At 39.1% G+C, this 24,099-nt stretch overlaps 1 protein-coding gene across 1 annotated transcript in view; it reads left to right on the forward strand.

The window, feature by feature from the left end:
• Window positions 1-844: 844 nt before the first annotated feature.
• TMX4 (thioredoxin related transmembrane protein 4) overlaps window positions 845-24,099 on the forward strand; it is a 46,560-nt gene continuing 23,305 nt past the window's right edge. The window contains exons 1-4 of the mRNA XM_070587884.1: window positions 845-1,312; window positions 12,049-12,164; window positions 20,431-20,476; window positions 21,814-21,942. Of these exons, the coding sequence (XP_070443985.1) occupies window positions 1,131-1,312; window positions 12,049-12,164; window positions 20,431-20,476; window positions 21,814-21,942 (473 nt within the window). The 5' untranslated portion in view covers window positions 845-1,130. The remainder of the gene's footprint in view (window positions 1,313-12,048; window positions 12,165-20,430; window positions 20,477-21,813; window positions 21,943-24,099) is intronic.

Raw genomic sequence — 24,099 nt, forward strand, 5'->3', positions numbered from 1 at the left:
TTCTGGTGCCAGGCAGCCGAGGACTAAGCAGGGAAGGGGGATGGGTGCTTTTGGTTTTAGCCGCATATATGCTGAGTTTAATGTAGGGGAACTGATATCAAGGCCAGTATTTATTTTATGTGCCCTACAATAGTCTTAGTTGTATAGCTGTTTTTGTTTTAAGCCCAGGACAGAAAACATACTTTTCATGACATATCGACCACATTACCCAGTTTTACACTTTGCACACCTAATAAATTCTTATAAAGCATATTCTGAAAAAGCTCACCAACCCTCTAAGTGTAATTCCATCATACACACTAAAGATATGGTGGTCTCAAGGTACAGATGCACCTTATGCGTATCTGGAAAGAGATCTGGAAATCATTTAAGGATATTCTCATTTTAGATCTGACAAAACTGTAGCCTAGAGAAGTGTGGGGTGCATTTTGTTGCAACCGGCAACATTCTTATTAACTGACTTATTTTATCTGTTAAGACCCACGTTGTAAAAATTTTTATGAAATTAAAATTATTTTTGTCAAACAATACAATTGCATAGTCTAGTTTCACTATTGACTCCAATTAGGGAATGATGCTTCAATTCACACCTGCAGAGAGTACTGACATTTTCCTCTCCCTTTTAGCAAGAGATGCCCACCACGGCCCTCGGCTTTTCATTAAACAGGTTTACCTTGCAGTCCACTTGTTATTTTGGCTACCCCTGAGGAGGGGATGCATTTTTAAATTACGGGCCATATTTCTCTTTAGAAAAACCCACACGCGCCAACCCCACTTCCCGGGGAGCTGGGCACACGCGGTGCATGTTCTAACTTAAGCAACATTGGGTCATCTGTTTATTTTCAGCGCGGCATTCAGGAAGAAAGGGCGGCCGTTGCCATGGCAACCGACACCCCGGGCAACGGCAAGTCGAGGCAGGAGGGGGCGTGGCCTCGGCGAGCCCGGCCGATAAGAGGCGGCGCGGCCGCCCGCGTCCGGAGCGGGGTCTGGGGTGCGGCGGGCGGAGGCGGGGCGACCCGGCGTCTCCTCCGACCACCTGGAAAGGCCCCGTCTGGCAGGGAAGCGAGGCCGCGGGTCCGTCGCCGCTTTCCCCGCACCCCGCGCCGAGGAGCCTCGCTCCGCGCGCCAACATGGCGGCCGGGCGCTGCGGCCCGCTGCTGACGGCGCTGGTGGCCGCCTGGGTCGCGGCGGCGGCGGCGGCGGCGGAGGCCGGCCCCGAGCAGGCCGCGCTGCCTGAGGAGCGCAGCCGGGTGCGGCCCATGACCGCCTCCAACTGGACGCTGGTGATGGAGGGAGAGTGGATGCTGAAATTGTGAGTGTGCCCGCACGCCCCGCTGTCCTCGCGGGCGCCGACCTCCCCGAGCCCGTGGTCGCTCGCGCTCGCCCCTTGCCCGCTGGGCTCGCCCTCAGGCCCGGCCCCGCCCTGCCCAGCCCAGACCTGCTCCCGGGTGAGCGCCCGTCACCCGACTCCCCCGACCGCGGTGCGCATGCGCGCCCGGCTGGCCGCGGTGACAGCTGCGGGTGTAGCGCGTATCCCTCGCCTCGCTCGCCTGCTGCTTTGGAGGAGGAAGTGTTTCAGGGATTGGTGGGTGAGCAACTTACTAAGGGGAAGAGGGGGAACAGGGGACGTCTGCAAGCCAGTCGTGTGCTTTTGATACAGGTGTGTATGTAGAGGACAAAAGCGGCACTTCACTGACCTTTATGTCAAGTACAAACAGCGTGGGCGAGGTATTTGTTGAATAAATAAAATTGCAGCACGGCCAAGAGCAGACGAGTTTGTACAAAGTATCTTAGTCTTTATGTTGAAAACCTCGAGATGTCATTGTGAAAAATAAAACAGAAAGATTAGTGCCTTTGAAGTTTTAAAGGAAGATTTCAGATAAATGTTATATGTTATGATTTTTAGAGGTAGGCCCTTCTGTGTAGATAGCATACCTTAATTGTGCTAGTGTCATGAAGAAAAGGACATTAATGAATTGTGCTTTTGGAACAGTAGGAGGTAAATCGTGGATAGTGCCGTTTCTTGAAGGAGATGGGCAAATTCACTTTTGAGTTAGGAGCAGGCGAGGGATAGGTTCATTGTAGCTTCAAATTAACTTCTATTAGGAAGTGGTTGTTTGAAAGACTTGAAGTACACAGTGGGCAGATGTCTGAACAGGCTGGAGACCATCGTGGCTGGCTGGCAGGGACAATGAAGAATGTCTGGAGAAACGATCACTGAGACCACATCTCCTTGGCTTGTGGTTTCAGGCAGTATACATACTTGATCACTACTATTGAATAATTAATTTTACGTTGAGGTCATAGATGCTCTCGGAATTGGAGCTTTCCTTTATTTGTCCAAGACCGGATTTTGAATCTTTGATTTAGATTGCAAGCAGACGCCTATCGAATGGAAACCTCAGTGTGAGATCACGGCCAAAGTTATAAATCACTTAGCGGATCACATTGTTCAAAGAACATAATACACATTACCTTCCACACAGGTATTTATCTTTTGGTCACAAAGAAAGGGATGTTTTAGACCTCAAAGTAAAATACCTTTGGTATAGTAATAAGTCAATGAAATTATTAAAGAGATCTGTAGACATGAAGCACTTATTAAAATAAACCATGTAACTACTTTGATTGAAGGTGAGAGGGTCAGTTTCTATTTAAGAGAGAAACTTTTCCAGTAGAGCTTTATTTAGGACTGTCACGTTCCTAATAATTGTAAGAGTTTTAGGGAGACTTCATTTTGTCAGCTAGTTCTATGCAAAGATCTGTTTTTTTCGTAGGTGCTTACACAACAGAGTTTTTCTAGTTGTCAATTTTCTGATTAAAACTGAGTTTGTATATGTCCGTGTTGAAGGTCAAAGCAGAAAGGGCTGGCTGTGTTTAATGGCCTCAACTGCTTCATAGTTCCTTTTGAAATAGCTATGATTTTTTTTTTAAGTAAGAGAACCAAGGACTCTAAAACTCAGGTAAGTTTAAGCCACATGAATCTTCTAAGTGAGCAACAACCAAAAGCTCCTATGTTTGGCCATGTTGACGGTTCGAATTTTAATTCTTCATAAATGTGAAAGCCTAGACATAGTAATCAGTTGCTCAAAGCTTGCCGTGTATCCACTGGGCTGTGTTTGGGCTCTGATGCAAGATCAGATGAGACATGAAACCGGAAGTAAGCTGTGTAGGCACTTGAGATCATTGTAGAAGTTCTGTTTTTATCGAACACACTTCAGAATAGGTCGAGATGAAGTGAGGCTGGAAAGGAAGGAGGTATAAACCATCACATGCAACTTCTTTCTAAACACCAGAACCTAAGTGCTCGTCTTGAAGAAATACTGTGGCTCTTATTTGTGATCCTTCCTCTCCTCTCTTTGACAAAATCCAACACTTTAAAAAATATATAAAATTCATTATATTCTCAGTACCACTATAGACCTATTATAAGTTTCTAAGCCTTCATTCAAACAACCAATAAATGATCTGATTTTTTTCTGATGTATATAGCAGGGAAAAGGAGAATGTGTTAATACTATCTTCCATGTTAACACTTTGCTCAGGTGAACTGGTCATAATAAATGGAGATTGTTATAGGGGTCCACAGATGATGTGTTTAACTTCCCTAAAGAAGCAAGTTAGACTTTCTGACAATATTAAAAATTTGACGTTACTGGGGCTGGCCCCGTGGCCGAGTGGTTAAGTTCGCGCGCTCCGCTGCAGGCGGCCCAGTGCTTCGTTAGTTCGAATCCTGGGTGCGGACATGGCACTGCTCATCAGACCACGCTGAGACGGCGTCCCACATGCCACAACTAGAAGAACCCACAACGAAGAATACACAACTATGTACCGGGGGGGCTTTGGGGAGAAAAAGGAAAAAATAAAATCTTTAAAAAAAAAAAAAAAATTTGACGTTACTTTGATTGACAATTTTTTATTTGTTCATTTGCTTGTATGCTGCCTCTCTTCTGGGAATTTTTTCTTGTGTATTTCACTTCATACAAAGCTCCTATAATGAAATTCCTGGTTATACTGGTGTTGATAATTTAATTTATTTTAAGGACCTAGCATTGTTTGTCTACTCTGAGACATGAATAGCTCCTATTATAAAATTTAATTTGTTATATTTTCTTTGTCTTTCAAACAGTGAATTTTTTGGATCTATGCAAGTGAATTTTCAGTTTTAAAAAAGAACTTCTCTGTTTAGGAGAAATATCAGTTAATGTATTTGCAGTCAAATGCAATTCAATTTCAAATTCACCATTTCAATTCTGAAAGCTTTTTTAAGATCTGAAAAATTATCCCTTTACTATTTATATTTTCATGAATGCTATGGACTTACTGTATATTCAGTTTTTCTCTTCCTGTTTGCTTGCATATATTGTTTTATATTTTTTACCCCTATTTCTGCCATGTCTCTAGAATTGACTTGCTGTGTTTTTTTCTCTCAACCCTTGATGAAAAGTTTGCCCTTTCTCTGGCTTAGGAAAGATGATCTAATCTTTAAGCCTTCTGATACTTTCTTTTCTCTATTTCCCTTATTTCATACTGTCCTTCATTCAGTTGCTTTGTAACCTTTTGCTATTTTAAACACTTGCTTGGCTCCCATTATCTCAGTCCTTGAGAATACTACTTTAGTTCTTTTGAAACACAAAAGCATGCAGTATAATATATTATGTATATTCTTCTGGTGGGTTTTTTCCCCCAAAGAAAGAAGTAGATATTCAAGTAGCTTAGTTTTGGCCTGCCTACCTTTAAACTGGTATCCAGAGAAGTGTCTTTGGGTTAAATTAATGTACCTCTGTAAAGCATAGAGATCTTCATAAAGCACTACTTTTTCTGACTTTGTTCTTGTGGGGATCATATTCCAAAATTGAAATTAGTCATCTGGTGATGGAGGAAAGCTTCATTTCCTTAGGATCTCTAGGTTTTAGTATTGTTTTTTCAGTATTTTTCTTATACCTGGAGCAAACATCTTCAACATCACTCCCTTACCAGGCCCATATCAAATAGTTGTAATTTCTTGTAATTTAATAGATTGTCTTAATTTGTTGGTTGAATGTTTAAGAGATAGTCATTAAATACTTGTGTGTTAGGTTCAGTGTTGGGACCTGGGCAGCTGAAAATGAAGGAGCTACGTTCCTTGATTTCAAAGGACTGGCAGTCTATTGTGCTTTGAAGGAAATAAATGACGTATGTAGCTTTCATTTATCTTACAAATGTTTACTGAATGCTTCTTTTCTGTCAAAGCAGTGGTTCTCACCAGGCACTATTGGCATTTTGGGTTAGACAGTTCTTCGATGTATGGGGTTGGCCCACACAGTGCAGAACCTTTGGCATCCCTGGCCCCTGCCCATTACATTCTGGTTGTCACATGACAAAAAAAATTTAACAACCTCCTTTCCCTCTGCACATTTCCAAGTGCTGCTGACTGAAAACCACTGCCCTAGGTACCGGTGTGGGTATTGAAAAACAGCAGAAGTGTAGCTCATAGGCTAACCTAGAAGTGTTTGATTTCAGAGTGTTTCCACAAAGGATATTCATTCACATCACCTTCTTCCTCATCATCATTTCAATCACAGTAAACAGTTGCATTACTTACATCACATATTATGAGTGCTGCCTTATTTGATCATCTCAACAATCTGGTGCAGAATTATCGTTCTCATTAACTTGAGGAGATGAAAATTTGAAAAGGTTAAAGCTTTGGTCAAGGCCAGATCCTTAGTAAGTGGTAAGCAAGGCCAGAACTGGAAGGCAGCCCTGAGCTTTGCAGTCCCAGATGCAAGCCAGGGAGAGTAGGTGGGTAGTGGGAGAACCTGGAAGGAGGCACAGAACCTGGCTGTTTGGTGCTTAGGCTCTCAGCTGGCCAGCACCCTGACCCACATGAGTGGAGGCCTTTTTCCTGTAGGATTCAGAGGCCCACCCGTGGTTTTACGATCTCTAGCTTCTGCATATAAAGAGCGTTATTGCTGTATGCTCACTCCTGACTCTTCTCACCACTCAAACAGATGCCCCGCCTTCGCTATAGCCCAACCCCAGGAAAATTCTTTCTTACTGTGCCTTGTTTTCATCTAGCATGGCCCTTATCACAACTTGTAATTATAAATTAGTATATGTACTTTTGTATTATGTTTTGTCTGACTACTAGATGATAAACTTTAAAGTAGAGGAATTGTTTATCTCTGGAGCCTTAATAATTATCAAGTACTAGGTGTTCTATACGTAAACTTTTTTTTTTTTTGGGTGAGGAAGATTGGCCCTGAGCTAACATCTGTGCGAGTCCTCCTGGATTTTGTATGTGGGATGCCACCACAGCATGGCTTGATGAGTGGTGTACATGTCCATGCCTGGGATAGAAACCCATGAACCCTGGGTCTCCAAAGTGGAGCACTCAAACTTAACCACTATGTCACTGGGCCAGCCCCTCAATAAATACTTTTTGACTAAATGAATGAATGAATAATTGGCTTTAATTGTTCTTTTAATCAAGAGCTTCTTCAGGTGTATCACTGAAGGACAGACACATCTGTATATATTTTCTTAGGTGTTAAGAATGATGACTATTGGGGCCGGCCCCGTGGCCGAGTGGTTAAGTTCACGCTTTCCAATTCGGTGGCCCAGGGGTTCCCCAGTTCGGATCCTGGGCGTTGACATGGCACTGCTCTTTAGGCCACGTTGAGGCCGCGTCCCACATACCACAACTAGAAGGACCCACAGCTAAAATATACAACTGTGTACTTGGGGGATTTGGGGAGAAAAAGCAGGAAAAAAAAAAGAATGATGACTGTCACCTCCCATTTGTTTATTGATGTAATAAATGTTTACTTGTGGCCTAGGACCTGCCAGGCCCTGTTTTAGGTACAAGGTATGCACCAGTTCCTTCCTTCATGGAGTGTTCATTCCAGTGAAAGTACTGAATTCCATTTTCTCTAGCAGGTGTCATACTTTTTGTAGAGGTGTCAATTTTCAGTTTCCCTCTACATTTTATGATAACATGTCCTAGAAATGATCTTCTAAAGAAATATAATTTAGCATAAGGCTTTCAACTCTTGGGTCATTAAGAGTTTTTCTAGATTTTCCAGAAAGAATAATAATTCTTGATGTCTGTATTTGTTGCATCATTTGTTGACGTTTAATTTAGTTTCATTTATTAAGTCATAGAAAGATGAACCTAGGATACCTCTGTTGTCTTCATTATCACAGATTTTTCTGATTGTTTTGGTTTAAGTAAGTTCTAAGTGAAAATTGACTCTGTCATTGTCCATCTCGTTTCTGCAAGGATAAGAAAAGAGAATGTACTGGGAAACACTGGTGAAATTTGAGCCAGGACAGAAGCAAAGAATTGCCCATTATTGGGGAATAAAAGTTTATTTTTAGTAAAATTTTATTTCTAGGAAATATATTTAAGTAATTCCTTCCCCCGAAGTGTTTTAGTTTACTTAATGAAATCTCACACCAAATTCAGTGAGTCATGCAATCAAAGAGTCAAGGGCCTTCAACCACCTTGCATATAGCAGAACCTAAGTGTGATTTGTACCTAAATACTAACATGGATAACAAAAGCATGCTATGGAATTTTGTTTCCCAGAAACGAATAAAAACATTGGACTGATATCCAAGTTAGTGTAATTTAACAATGTTTAGGCTATCTGGAATGTATTTAAAATGTCTTTGTGAAGCTTACTAATTTTATATACCACTGTCACTTGCAAAAAATTTAAATAGAAAAGGTACTGTTTTGTACATTACATTACGTTAGATACAAACATTAGAACCATGGCTATAAAGGTTCTATTTCCTCTTGGAGACTTGTAAGTCAAAGAAAGATTAATTTGAATATAAAAGACAAAGTTATGGCAGGTGAACTCTTCTGTAGTTCTTAGGGGAAGACTGCCACTATGAACTAGGTTTAAATAATATACATGAAGATTGTGTTCAGTCATTTCTGGTGAGCTTTATCATGCATATGTACGTAAAGAAATTACATTTATATATACATATGTATAGACACACACGCACACAGAAAGAGAGCACAGGAGAGCAGAGCATGAAGATCATGTGACTTTCCTTCTTTGTGTTCATTTGGGCCCTGGAGGTATTTTACTTATAGTAGGTTCTAAATTACTGTCTAAATTACTATCCTTTGTATACAAAAGAATACTAATGATTTTAAAAGCTGCAACAATGGCACAATTCCCACACCTGAGAGGGAGAGTTGGCTTATCTCAACCACCAAAAGAACCCACTGGGTTAGTGAATGGTCTTGGTGCCTTCCAACAGAATAAGCTCTGATTAAATCTTGGAAATAATGGCAGTAATAGTGCCTAGACCAACAGATAGCGCTCCATATAAGGAATGTCTGAAATTATCTCAAGGGTGTTGTGTATCTGAGGGTCAATATCACCAAAACCCTAATTCGTATAAGAGCCTGTCTAGAGATGAGGGACTGAGATTTTGAAAAATGATGAAATTTACATGATTTAATAATTACTGATGTAGGAAATGTATCCAGGAGTTATATGAAGAAACAGGCCTAGAGAAACAAAGCAGAGAGGATCTAGAGTTTATTAAATTGTATGTCAAGATTTCCTCCTTATTTTTGGAATTTATTGCTTATTCCTTCTCTCTTTCTCTCCCACTCCCTCACTCCCCTCTTCCTCTCTCTCTGTGGGTGTTGGGTCTTATTTTCGTTGGAGATTTTTATCACATAAATACCTCCATCTGAGTTCTTGCTCTGTGTGGTCTTGGGTGACCTCAAGCGAGTCACTTTACACCTGCTTTGTGTGTTTGACAATGAGGTTGTAAAGTTCACACAAGCTAATGCGTCATAAAAGTGTCTTGGAAACCAAGTTGTGTGTTACAAATGTACTTTGTATTAATGATTGTTCCTAGTATGTGTCTGCTTTACACGTGTCATCTAATTTCCCAATAACCTGTTAAGGTAGTTGCTGTTATCCCATTTTGCAGATGAAGAAACTGAGGCATGGAGTGATTATCAACCTGCCCAAAGTCACATGGTTAATGTGGTTGGTCTTTCTGAATCTGGCCCAGCTCTTATCCAATATACTGAAATGCCTGTTGAAGTATACTTAATAATAAAATGTTCCTTTTTTCCCTAAAGTTTACCATCAGTTTGCCCCAGTCTCATCTGCCATTTCCATATTTAGAAAATATGTAGAAAATTGTCTTCTCAGATGAAGAATATAATTTTCTTTGAAGTTTGTTTACTTATTTATTTAGCGAACATTTATTAAGCACTTACTGTATACCGGGAATGTACTTTGCCCTGGAAATGTAGAAATACAAGTGTTTAAAAAACATCCAAATTCAAACTGTCAGTAGATTGTTCTTGGATCACGTTCTCTAGTCTGTGTCTCTTGGATCTCAGAGACTGGACAGTGAGCTGTAATGGGAGGATTAATGACCTCTTAGAATGATCTTGGAATTGGCTATACCAGTCTTTGCGAGAGATGGAGTTGAGAGGATGAACGACTGTGCTTACGAAGTCTGGCGGCTTCTGGGGCCTCCCTGGAGAGAGAAATGCATGCCTTGCTTTGGGCAGCCCTTTCTCTTCTGGGTTCTGTCTAATCTCAATGCTTTTACTGTCTTGACTTTTTACCACCTACCCCCCCATCTTTATTTATGTGAAAGACCAAAATCTTGCCCAGTTTCAGGGTTTTGTTGTTATTCAGCACAGTTGGTTTGTATTTTTTTTTTGAATGACACTTATATACCTGCTTCTGCTCAGTTCAAGATAAAAGGATTTGTAAATAATGACCTGACAGCACCTTTTGTTACCGAACCAAAGTGGGTTGGCCTCTTGGTGAGTTGAAATCAAAGCCTTCACCCAAAGTAGTTGTCACACAATATAAAATTTGTTTTCAGCAAATAAAGGAGACCATGGGAATCGCTTTCAAAGCTGTGGCTCTCCAAGCAAGGAAAAGCAGGGGCCTTTTATTTTGAATGGGGAATGAATATTCAAAAGGGAAGTTTTGTCATCACATGCAGAGGTGGGTATAAGCTCACACAGGTTTGCTTTGAAAATATGCTTTCATACACATCGCATGTTATGCTAATAAGGCTTAAGCTCCTGCTGGGGCGGGGATCTTAACATTAAAATGAAGCAAAGGTAACTTTTGGTCACTTTTCTGCCCACCTGCACAGGCATCCTTCTTGCGGTGGGGTTTGGACTGATTCAGGGCAATTGGTGGTTGAATATTTTAACATAACTAAAAAACACTTTTGAGAAAGTTAAATGCTTTTGAAACCTCCTTTCAGTTACTCGGGGCAGTTAGTCAGTGACACTTTGAGCCTAAATCTTGTTATGGAATTTGATCAGTTGTTTAGCACTTTTTCCCCTTATTTCCTTTCTTAAGGAAGTTTTTCCCCAGTCTGTATTTTCTTCTTTTTAGCAGGCATTCTTTCCTACCTCTTTTTCTAGGTCACATTCACAGGTACCAGGGTTAGATCTTGGACATATCTTTTTTTAGGGATTACTATTCAATCCACTGAGCTTTCTAAACAGCACACCTCTCTGGATCCCATTTTAACACCTGCAGATGAAATGAACCACTTCAGAGCTTTATGGTGTGAGTATTCGTGGTGTGTTCCAGGACCATGGGAGAGCAAGGTGAGGCCACCAGCATCTTGCCAGGTTGATGGCCCAGCCTTCCAGTTCTTCTCTTTGCTTCCGTCTCACCCTTCCCTGATCCATCATCCACAGAATTGCAAGTGATTTTTCCGAAATGTAAATCGGATCGTAATTCTCTTACCTCTTTAGGGCTTACATGGCGCTTCAAATAAAGTCCTAACTCCTTTTATAACATTTTTAAAGGCTGTGGATAATGTCCTCACCATCCCCTCTCAGTACTCTGAGGCTTCACACATGCCATTCTCTCTGCTCAGATTAGAACATTCCTTAACCCCTCTCTGGCTGTTCCCTCCGACTTTAGATCTTAGGACGTGTGCTTCTTTCTCTGTGACCCCTTCTGAGATCACCCAGCTCCTGAGTGTCTCCATAGCAGTGTTCCTCACTCTCAGTCACAGCATTTGCCACCGGGACTGTCATTACTCCTGAGCTTAGCTCTGTCCACTTCTGCACTGTACAGTCTGCAAGGGGAGGAGGCACCTGTCTGTCTTGTTCACACTGGTAGCTTCAGCTTGTAGCATAGTTGTCAATTCATGTTTATTGAATGAAAAAATAAATGTAAAACCAGGGTTCTGGTTAATGGCCCAGGTATTTCTAACTCCTATTTAAGAAAGTGTTGGGTAAAACTGGTTTACCCTTTAACTTTTTTCTCGGAATGGTCGAGAACTGCCACAGACTTTGGAAATGCCTCACGTTCTTGGGGACCTACTGTTGACAGATCTTCTGGTCTCTGTTCATCAGATCTGTACCTTTGATGGATCCGAAACTGGTTTGGCTAGTTTAGGGACATCCTGGTGAAAATTGTCCTCATTTAGTAGGGCACTCAAAACAGTGTTCACCCTCAAATATCAAAAGCCATCTGGAAAGTGACAAAATTTGAGTTGATTCTGAGAATAACACTGAAATAAAATATTTTATGTATTATAGAATTTGTGAAAATCTTCTTAAACTTTGGCTAATTTTCTTCCCAGGGAATTGATACTCATACATTAAATTCTAGGGGGGAAATACGCTTCTGTTTTTCTGTATCAAATGACTTGAGAAAAGCTTGCTTTTGTCCTTCCTTTTTGTTAAGTTTTTGTTTTTGCTTTTTTTTGTGAGGAAGATTGGCCCTGAGTGAACATCTGTTGCCAATCTTCCTCTTTTTGCTTGAGGAAGATTGTCCCTGAGCTAACCTCCTCTATTTTGTGTGTGGAATGCTGCCACAGCATGGCTTGGTGAGTAATGTGTGGGTCTATGCCCAGGATCTGAGCCTATGAACACCAGGCCACTGAAGCAGAGTATGTGAACTTAACCACTATGCCACTGGGCTGGCCACTAAGAATTTTTTTAAAGTTAAATACTCTATTTCTCTTTGTTTTTTTTTACAGATATTTTTCATATGTTTATATTGATTAACCATTCTTCTTTTATAGTTATGCCCCTTGGTGTCCATCCTGCCAGCAGACTGATTCAGAATGGGAGACATTTGCAAAGAATGGTGACTTACTTCAGATCAGCGTGGGGAAGGTAGATGTCATTCAAGAACCAGGTACTGTGGATGTCGAACATTAAATGCAAAAGTTTGTTACTTTTTATTTTTAAAATTTTCAAGTGTATTTCAAGATCCTTTTCGAGGATAATGGGTACCCTTGAACTGACCATCTAGAATCAATAGATAACATTTTGGCATATTTGAGTCTGTTTACACATACATATATGTGTATATATATATATTTATATTTTTATATTATTATTTTTTGCTAAGTCTTTTGAAAATAAGTTGCAGACATCATGATATTTTTCCCTTCAATACTTCAGCATATTACAATTTCCCTAATTATTTCCCACATGACTTCTTACAGTTTTTTGACCCAGGATCTAATCAAGGTTCACCATTTTCATTTGGTTGATATGTTTTTAGTTGCCCTTTATCTAGAATAGTCCCCATTTTTTTCATGACATTGATATTCTGAAAAGAACTGACCAGGAATTTGCCCAAAAGAACTGACCAGGAATTTGCCCGGGTTTCCTTCTGGTGGCATTTAGCTTATTCTTGTGTTTTCTGCATTTTCTATAAACTTGAAGTTCAGTCTAGAGCTGTTATTTTGGGTTAGACATTTATGCAAGAGTACTTCATAGATGATGCTGTGACTTTATATTGTATCCCATCAGAAGACATGTACTGTCACCATTAGTGATGTCGCGTTTGAGCACTTGGTTAAGGTAATGACACTAAGCATCTCAGTTACAAAGAAAAGACCCCACTTTGTAATTGGCAGGTAATCTGTGGGTGATACTTTGGGTTTTAAGATACTTGATGATCTTACCTGAGTTAAATGTTTCATTGTGGGTTCCAGAATGGTGAATTTCTAATTCTGTCATTCCATCTACATTTATTAGCTGTTAATGATGTAATTTTTCAAAAGGAAGAGGAAGGTAAAGGAGACTTGAATTCTGAAAAGATACAATTAATTTCTATTTGCAGTTTAAAAATAACTTGTGTATTACATATGAATCCAGAGAAGAAAAATTGGGCTTTTGTAGATTGAAATCTCTAATTTGACTATGTTCAAAGTTTATTCATTTTTTCCTATCTACATTTAATTTCTACCTGTTGCCTCCCTTTACAAGGGAAAAAAGAAGGTAGGTATGCAAGTATAGCTATTGCCTTTCTGTACTTACTGAGAGTTCAAAAAACACAAGGTAATGAATTACCAGTTACTTGGACAACAAATTGGATGGTTGTGTGTTAAGATCAATGTGTTGAGAAACCCATGGAGAGAGATTTCTATTAAAAGCCATGAGTCCTTAAGGCTCCATCTTTTGAGCATTTGAATCTGAGCCACTTCTGGCCATCTGCTATTTCAAGATGAACAGTTGTGGTTATTAGTTCGTGGTTTGGGCCATTATAATGAGTTATTCTGTTTGGAGGTCAAGTTATTAGAATTACATTTTTGCTGTAAACTTGTTTTCATCTTTTAGTAGTTTGAGTCCAGTGAAATCAGGTATAACCCTTGTTAATTAGTGGACACTAGACACATTTTATGATGAGTTTCTTAGAAATGCAGCTGGCCAATCACATTTCAGCCATTTTGTATACCTACTGTGAATTCACAGCATGATTTGAATTAAAAGAATTAAACAGTTGGCTTTGTGATGGATTCACAAATCTAAGTCTAACTGAAGATAATCTTTCCATCTAAAATGTAGACTTACAACTGTCTTTTCCACTATAAGTGGATTAAGTGCTTTTTTGATAGTGAAGTAAGAGAGAAATTGATTATGATGAAATATTTAAAAAACAAATTCATCACTGACTCATAGTATTTATGTAAAACAAGCTATATATGTTTGAAATCTTTATCAAAGAAGAAGGAAAAAAGTCTTTGATGTGGTATTCTATAGAAATAGTGAGGAAACACTGTCCATAAAAGGAAAAATGATTGTTTTATGTAGTAGAATAATTTTTTAAAGTAGAAAGTCTAGAATTCTTTAAGTTATAAAAACTTAAAAACTGTAAATAAAACTTAGGAGACAAAATTCTACATGCATGATTGAGTGGCCTAGAGAATATTTCACTTCAGATTATACTATTTTATGTTTATATATTTTATGTTTATTATACTATTTGGTTTTTATAATTTTACTTTAAATTACAAACCTAGCTTTCAATTAATCTTTTAATAGAGTTTAGAAATAATGTGTTTATTCAAATATTTGAGTTCCTGCCCTGCACCAGGCCATGTTCTGGATCCTGGGATGCAGAGGTGAATAAGGAAGACAAAGAGCTGGCTCCTCATTGAGCTTACATTCTGGTGAAGGAGATAAACAGTACCAAAAGTAAAAGAGCAAATAATGTCTAATGGTGGTAAAGGCTATGAAGAAAAGTAAGCAGGGTCAAAAATGTAGAAAATAATGGCAGCCACTATTTTAAAGAGGATGTACAGGGAAGGAGTGTTTGACCAGAGGTCTTGACAGATTGGGAGAGTGAATTTCACCAGCTTTGGGGGAGGAGCATTCCAGGCAGAACAAACACCCTGGGCAGGTGGGAGTGTGCTTGGCTTATTTGAGGACCAATATGACAGCCAGTGGGGTACTTGAGATAAATGGGGCTGGAGATATAGCTAGGGACCAGACCATACACTGTCTTTTTGGCCATGGCAGGGAGTTTAGGTTTTATCTGAAGTATCGTAAGAAGGAAGCTCCTGGAAGATTTTGAGCAGAGGAGTGACATGACATGATTTATGTTTTAAAATAAGCCCTTTGGCTGCTATGTGAAACATGGACTATAGCGGGTCGGAAGTGGAGGCAGGAGGCGCAGTTCGGAGGTTACTGTAGTGGCCCATGAGTTGAGAAGAGGGAGTCTTGGACTAGTAGCAGCAATGGTAAGTGATTGGATTCAAGATACTACATTTGGCTACATTATCCAAAGGGATTTCCTGATAGATTAGTTGTAGCATTTGGTAGAAAGAGAGAAGATGAAGACTGAAGGAGGAGCAGGTTGGGACAGGGTGTAAGTCTGAGATGTTTAATAGAAATCCAAGTAGAGATGAGCTAGAGATTTACAACTGAGGGTGATCAGTGTAGTGGTATTTGAAATGAAGGAAAGAATTGAGATTATTTAGGGAGTGTGTGCTGGAGAACTGGTTTGAGGGTTGAGAACCAGGTCACTCTAACAATTAGAAGGAAAGAAATAGTTCCATCAGAAGAAAAGGAGAAGCCAGGGAGGTGGGAGGGAGATGGAGAAGTGGGGGCTTCTGGAAGCCAAATGAAGAGAGTCTCTCATGTGGTACTCGTTTACTGGCAAGCCTCTGGGGCAGCTTGTCCCTTTTCCTGGGAGCTATTTGCGTATTTACTTCACTTTTACAAAATCTAATGTCCTGAATGGGCCGTGGGAAACCATTGAAATGATGATTTTTCTCTACAGTTTAGCACTTTACTGGATATTTCTGTCTACAGACTTTTATTTGGTTACAGATCTCCATCAGTACACTCTTTCATCAGAGCTGCCTTGCCACGAGAGTGCTAGCAAGGGATAATTTCGTTTCTTTTCCCTCAAGTGAAATTTAAAAGGAAGGGAAAGTAAGAATTTTTGAAGTCTTCATGCATACCCTTTAATAATTCTGTTATAAATCTTATTCAAGAATTTTATCATTCTTACTCTTTAATAATTCTCACTCATAGTTCATACTCTATAATTCTTTCATTGGTATATAAAATAAGAGATGTTTTTAAGGTATTTTAAACAGAAAAGAAGATTTGAGAATTAGAAACACTGGGGATTATAATAAGCTCATTGCATTTTTACAGCCGAGATGTAGACGTCCAGGAAAGGACAGGCCTTAGATGAGGGTACATTACACTGCCTCTTCAATCCTGCATAGTCCAGGTGATGTTGCAGTTGAGCTGAATTTGGGGAATTAAATTTAATGGGTAAGTACTTGAACCGTCTGTTCCGTGCAGATAAGCTTAGTTGTCAAGGACAGGAAAACAGCAGCTGTTCATAGAGCATGCATGAGTGGTGGCCATTTGACTAGATTAGAGGTAAGCGGGACCCCTGCGGTGGCCAAGAGTAAGCATTGTGTTTAAAACCACTAATTTATTACAGAAGCCAATTTAGTTTACTGTACTTCAGTTCCTGTTAATATTTTAATTTTGTAATTGTAAAAGTTAGTCTTTTGTATTCTGTTGACAACTTTATTTAATCTTGAAGGTATGGTTAGTTCTACTTTTTTCCATTGTTTTCCTTCTGCTGCTTTCTTTAGTGATATTAACTAACATTTAGTAAGCCTTTACTTCAGCCGGTAATTTAAGCACATACATACATTTTAGCTTCACAACAACCCTAGGAAGAACAAACTCTTTATCTCTATATTATTCAGAATACTGAGGCTTACAGAAGTTAAATAATATGCCCAAGGTAACACAGCTAATAAATAGTAGAACAGAAGCTAATAGCTATCCTTATTTTCTTAATATTGAACTTAATTTCTATTGTGTTTTTGCATATCAAAATATAATTCTATGCCATAATTTTTTCTCTAATATTTTAATTCTTTATGTTTTGCTATATGTCTTTAAGATAAGCTTGCTAATAAGAAATTAACTTTTTCCTGCATTCTGGATTAGTGCCCCTTTTATGTTGCAATGCAACCTTCTTTTTAAAGTGGAAATTAAATTACCCTTAAGGTAAAAAAAGCATGCAGAAATTTCGGAGACTTTGTGGTCAAACTTTATCCCTGTTATTTATTTATTTATTTAACCTTTAGGTTTATGAATGCACGTGTTTCTTCCACACTTTCTGAAATTTGTTGCATGAACCATTATGCAAACCTTGAAATGAGCTGTTGCCGTGCTGTTATAAATCTTTAAGATCCTCACTTGTTTTTAAACCCTGAAGCCACAACCTCAGATGGTACTTCTCTATTCCAAGGTGGTCATGTTTTAACTTTTCGGGTAACGACATTCTCCCTTGACAGTTCATCACATCAGTATTAAAGGTTAAAAGACATTTTTGGAGCACTGACATGAGACCCAGGGCTGTCTGACGTCTTTCAGCCTCTCGCAAGTGACATTTATTTGAGATGAATTTCGTGTGGTGTCGCATCTTCAAGCGCTTAGTAGTGTGTCATAATCTAAGGACCACTTTGGCTGTTCTTGATTTTGTTGTTATAGATTTTACTGAATACATCTTCAGTGACAGTATTTTATTCCAGACAACAAACTGAAGTCATATCTGAGTTAGATGCTATAACCTTATTATTAATATTCCACGAGTTGTCATTTGAAGAAATATTGACAAAGAAGCGTAAATGAAAGCAGTCTCGAGGTGCTACAATTTATTAATAGTGGTCTTTGTTTTAAATGAACCTTAGTCGATGGCCTTGTAAATTGGTGTACTGGTTATGGAAAACAAAACAGCAATTCGTATCAAGAGCCATAAAATTCTTATGTGCTTTAATCTAACAATTTTGGGAATAAGTGTCCTGTTATACCTTCTAGCCTGAACCAGAAAGATGCAGAAAAATCCCAAAGACCATCTGCCACTGTGTTTCTTTTTTCTTATTTTCTCTGTACTCATTACTCATTGATTTTCAGGGACACATTTATTTTTAAAGATATGTTATCCAAAATAATGTGCAATTTCCAAAGCACTTAAGACTAAATTAGTGTTTATTACATCCTCTTATTTTATTCTAACTTTGAATCAGAGATTTACATATAGAAAAATAATAGCTAGCATTTATTTAGTATTTATTATATGTCAGACACTTTTCTATATGCTTTATAAATATAAAATCATTTAATACTGAAATACTACAAAATCGAAATTCTGCCCATTTATAATAAAACTGAAGCCCAAATAGCTTAAATTAACTGTTCCGTGTTACAAACTAAGACGACGCAGAAGTGAGGTTTGACCCCAGGCAAGCTGGCCCTTGAATCTGGAAATATTGTTTTGCATATTGTATGATTTAGTGTGTTTTATGAAATATTTTTAATATTTATTTATTTGCTTTTTTACTTATTGCCATGGCCAGTGATGACCAAGAAGATATGAAAGACTTTAAAGAATAAGTTAAAAATACTGCCTTCCATGATACCTAACATTTATTAGAAATCCTATCTATTTATTCTAATAAAGATAAAATCAAAATAGAAGCTTGAAGAAGTAGTGGAATGTACTTTGTTTGCTCATTGCCTTTTAAAAGTTAAGTAATGAAGCGTGATTTCCTAACACTGTAATTTTCCTTAGATAAAACTTTTTGGTGGTCATAAGACTCTAGCTAGGAAAGAAGTGAGATAAGAAACTTTGTAATATTTATTTTAAACAGAAGTATATGATAAATTTTTAAGCATTTAGGATTGCCAACACTTTGTCCTCTGGCAGTTGAGAGTTGGCAGTATACTGAAAGATACCTTTGTTCCCTCCTAGGATGGAGTTCCAAGCACTGTTAGAGCCAGAGATGCCCTGTAGACAGAGATGCTTATTACAGTCCTCAGTTGACTTCTCAGGTCACCAGGTCACCTCTGTTTTTGTGACTGCCAGTACAGCCTTTCTTTTCCTTTAATGTACAATAATAAACGTATGTAGTAAATGTTTCTTTGTGTAACGTTCACTTTTACTACCTTCAGAGAACTGTGTTTTCTTTTAAGTGCCATAGGGATGTTTTAAAGTCTTCTTGATTTGATATGCGAAAAAATAGAGAATCCTTTGGGAGGACTCATCATCAATCAATAAATTATTATGCTGAATACAGATTTAATTTATAAAATGGGTCTAAGCAAATTTTCCATGTTTTTAAAAGTAAAGCTTCAGTATTTGAAATGACAAGTGACCACAGAGACATAAAATTTGAGCTACTTTATTTGAATAGATATTTTATTTTGTCCAGATTGTTCTTCAGTGGGAAAGGCAGAAGTGAAGAGAAATGTTAAAATGGTGTCTGTCATTTTTCCATGCTGGCCAGGAGTATCCTTTAGCTTTCTTTCTCTTTGCCAGACCAGGGTTACTCACTCTTGATGTCCACTTAAGTATTTGTTTGTAAACATTTAAACAGCAGGGACCTGTTCTTCATTCCTAGTCTTATTCAGGTTTTTGTTGCATCCTCTTTCTTGAGATCATCTATCTCTGTTTATGCTATGATTGTGATTATTAAGTTTTTCCCTCTGCCACCAGATTGCGAGTTGTGTGAGAACAGACTGTATGTGTTTTGCTTATCTGTGCCTATCACAGTCCCTGGATCAAAAATGGTGCTTAGTAAATATTTGCTGAGTGACTAAGGGTTTTATTTGTCTTTGTCTTCACATGTATCTAGCATAGCATTTGATATGGAGTTAGTGCTCAGTAAAGGTTTACTAAGGCAAATTGGGCACATCTGTTTAATGTACATAGAGTACCTTGACAGTACTTGCAAATTTTATAAATGTGCAAAGATTATACATGATCTTCTTATTTCATATTCTTTATTGTTCTTTTTTTTTTGCTTTTTTACTGAGGAAGATTGGCCCTGAGCTAACATCTGTTGCCAATCTTCCTTTTTTTTTTTCCCTCTTTCCACAAAGCCCCAGTACATAGTTGTATATCCTGGTTGTAAGTCATTCTGGTTCTTCTCTGTGGGATGCTGCCACAGCATGGCTTGATGAGCGGTGTGTAGGTCCGCACGCAGCATCTGAACCAGCAAACCCAGGGTCACCGAAGTGGAGCGCATGAACTTAACCACTTGGCCACATGGGGCCAGCCCCTTTATTGTTTCCTTTAGGCTTATAACTGATATAATAATACCTGTAATTTATTGAGTTGTTGTTATGTGCTAAGCACTTAACACACTGATCTAATCTAACTTCAGAACAATTCAGTTAATAGTTTATTTTGTTATGTTCAGTTAATTGTAATAATTTAATACACCCATTTTATAGATGAGGTATAAAGGTTAAGTAATTTGTATAAGGTCACAAAGCTACTAAATGGAGAATTTAGTATTTAACGCGGCTTGCATGCCTCTCAAACTTATCCTTTCAGCCATCATACAATTCCAAGTGGCGCACAAGCCAGAAAACTCCAGGGTAACTCATCGTAGATAAGCAGGTTGTATGTCAGTGACTGGAAAGTGTTAGGTAAATAAAAATGGTTAAAAAAAGTAAAATTTCTTTAAGTCAAAGAAAGAAATGGTAAATGCAATTCAATACTTGTGATGATTTTGATAATGTGGTTATGAAAGCAAGCTCCAGGCTGCTTGTTCTTAGAACTTAAGTGAGGTGTTTGGGGCAGACCAAGTTTCTCTTGTAACTTTTTTTGTTTTTGCTTCTTGTAGGTTTGAGTGGCCGCTTCTTTGTCACCACTCTCCCGGCGTTTTTCCAGTAAGTTTAAGTAACTTTTTGGTCTTGCGAAGATTAGAAATCAGTAGATAATGTACCAGGAATTCTCAGTTGTTTTCCAAAACCGTCACTCATTCAGGAGAAAGACTGCTCTGCACTGAATATGAGCTATTAGGAGAGAGCAATGCCCAGCGTGCTGCAGAGAAGGGAACCTAATTTCAGGCAGTGAATAGGTGTGGAGGAGGGAGGTCAGAGAAGACTTTTCTGACGATAGAAAAGGTGGGATGATTCTTAATAGTTACATAGGAATTGGTGAAGCAGACAAGGTAGAAGAGGCCTTTCCAGAGAGAGGAGATATCATGGAAAAGCCCAGGAGAAAATGAGATCCCTTTTGAGAACAGTAACTAGTTCTATATGGCTGGCTCATAGGGTGCAGGATCTAGAACTCAGAAGAAAGATCTAGACTTGAGATACGTATTGGGCCTTCCTCAGCACTGAGATAGGTAACAGTTGAAATATATCTAGAGAACACATACCCAGTGGAAAGAGAAGCAGGTCAAGGATAGAACCTGTGGTTGACCAACATTAGGACATCTGTGAAGAAATACAGGGAGCAAGAAACTGAGAAGGGATGGTCAGAGTAGTAGGGAGAAGTCCAGGGAGCTAATGTCATAAAAGGCAAGGGAAAGGAGGAAGGAAGGGGTGTTCAGTAGAGGACAGTGCCAATGACAGACCAAGGAAAAATGGCAGAAAAGTGCTCTGTTGATATGGCAGTGGGAGTCATGGAAGACTCTCCCACTTTGAGCACTTTCAATGGAGTCGTGGTAGCAGAAGCCCCACTCATGTTGAGTAGTGAATGAATAATATGAGAGGAGAGGATGGCAAGTGCGGACTCTTCCCTTAGGGAGCTTGACTGGTGAGAGAGCGAGAGGGAGGGAAGCCTGAAGGGGCATGCAACACTAAGAGGTGTTTTGTTGACTTTGAGGGGAGGGATTGAATAACATAAATTTGGAAATGTGGATACAATTTTTTAAAACTTGGTAACAATTACTGCTTTGCTGTCATAAGAAAACTCAAAATAATTGGTAGCAAAAATAATGAAAAGTAACTTGGCAGATTAAACACTGCCAAGAACTTCGTTTATAGTTACAAATTGTGCAGTGATAAAATAGAATGTTGAATGCTTTCTGTTTTGGAATTTCTCATTTGTAAAAGATTAATATTTATGCTTACTTACTGCTTTATGCCTAATTATATCGTTTTTCTTCATTTGAGCCAAATTAAAATTCAAAGTGGAGTTCCCATGTAAAACCAATAGTTATTTTGATTTTTTTTATCTGTAACACCTGTTTGTAATCAGTTTATTTTGATAATTTTAGTGCAAAGGATGGAATATTCCGCCGTTATCGTGGCCCAGGAATCTACGAAGACCTGCAGAATTATATCTTAGAGAAGAAATGGCAATCAGTTGAGCCTCTGACTGGCTGGAAGTCCCCCGCTTCTCTAACGTAACTTGATGTTTTTTTAATGACAAAGTGTTCTTAAAAAAAGAACAGGAGGTATCAAGTTAACAGCCCATGGACGTTGAAAGCCTACATTTTTCTTCCTATTCACTTCTAATTATGCAGACTACACATGACCGTGTTTGGCCAATGTGGTATTGCTGGTTTATGACCCCATATGTTTTAGCTACTTGTTAGTATGCTGAGAGTTAAGTAGTAATTTGGTGGGTTACAGAAAGTCTCTCCTCTAGCGTTTGCACTAAGCCACGCTGTTTTCTGTTTACAAAATATGTTATTAAACATCATCTACCATTATTCCTTCCTTTTAAATTATTGATAAGATAGAGGAGTAACTCTTTCTTGAATTATAGTTCATGAAAGAATTGCTCTTGTATCTTGTGTGGAAAAGAAAACTGATGATGTCTGGCTGCCTAGCAGAATACTCCTGGGAGTAACTTTTGGCCATGATAACAAACTGTATAATACTTGGTGAGGTAGATAAGGCCAAATGATAATAAGTTTTTCCACAGTTGGTTTTAGTTTTGAATGAGTTGTCCTATTTGTAATTTTATGTTAGAATATGTAAGTGTAAAAAATGTCCTGCTGAAATAGGAGCAAATCATGCAATACGTCAGAAATCAGTCATCTAGTGGTATCTATATAATACCCAGGAAATACATAGCTTACTTTAAAAGCAGCTCACCTCTGGCATTTTATTCTACAAATATTTGAGCACTGCTTTCATGCCAGATGCTGTTCTAAGTGCTAGATATTCAATAGTGAACCAGACAGACATGGTCCCTCTTCTTCTCAAGTAACTTCAAGTAAGACAGATTAAGAAAAAAACTAGGAATACAGAGAATCATAGTCTGGATAAGGCCTATTTAAAAAAAATTAGAAACACACCTTGGGGCCAGCCTGGTGGCATAGTGGTTAAGTTCAAGTGCTCCACTTCTGCGGCCTTGTGTTCATGGGTTGGGATCCTGGGCACAGACCTACACACTGCTCATCAAGCCATGCTGTAGTGGCGTCCCACATACAAGACAGAGAAAGATTGGCACAGATGTTAGCTCAGTAACAGTCTTACTCAAGCAAAAAGAGGAAGATTGGCAACAGATGTTAGCTCAGGGCCAATCTTCCTTCACCAAAAGCAAACAGACAAACACACCTTTACTGAGACAAGGAATAACTGGAGGGGCATGGACCTACATTAGATGGAGGCTCTAGGAGACGTGGCTCTGGGGAGAGGATTGTGTGTGAGATATGAAGGATAGAAGGATCTAGCCAGGTAAAAAGCAGGGGAAGAATATTCCCGGGAATGGGTGTATAGCATGAACATAGGCCCCAATTTGGAAAGAGCTTGGTGTGCTGAGGAGCAGAAAGGTGGCCAGGGTCGAGGACAATGAAGGGGAGGGAGAGTCATGTGAACCGAGTAAGAGAGGCAGGCTGGAGCCAGATCACACAGGGCCTGTGGCCACAGTGGGGAACTTGGAGGTTATCAGTACATGCAATGAGTAGGTGGCTCTTAGGAGAAGAAATTGGAGAGAGCGAGAACGGCTGAGGTGAGACAGTTAGACAGCTGTTGTCATGTGTAGCCTAGGGATAATGGTAGTGCATATCAGGGTGGCAGCAGTGGGCATGGAGAGAATGGTTCGATTTGAAATATGTTTGAAGGTAGACTTGGCTAAGGTGAAGGAGAGGGAAAATTCACAAATAATAGCTCCTAGGTTTCTGGTTTGAGTACTTGGTGGATCCTCGTGGTTTGAATACTTACTGATTTGTTATTGTTGGTGCCTCGGTTTACTCACCTGTAAAACTAGGATAAAATCAGTCCCACTAGCATGGAGAGTTTTTTGTGATTATTAAACAAGTTAATTTATGTGAAAGAGCTCAGAACAGTGCCTGGCACGTGGTGAAACCTCATGTTACTTTATATTAACTATTACATATTGTTGCTGCCATTGAGTCGATTCCAACTCCTAGTGACTCCGTATACAGTGGAGGGAACCTTGCCTGGTCTTTTTGCACCTTCCCCTCATCTATATCAGACATGCTATGTCAGACAATGTTCTGCTGCTATTCACAGGGTTATCATGGCCATATTTTTCGGAAGTGGGTGGCCAGGTCCTTCTTCCTAGTCTGTCTTACTCTGGAAACTCCGCT

This window comes from Equus przewalskii, chromosome 21 (assembly GCF_037783145.1).
Source record: "Equus przewalskii isolate Varuska chromosome 21, EquPr2, whole genome shotgun sequence".
Lineage (NCBI taxonomy): Eukaryota > Metazoa > Chordata > Mammalia > Perissodactyla > Equidae > Equus > Equus przewalskii.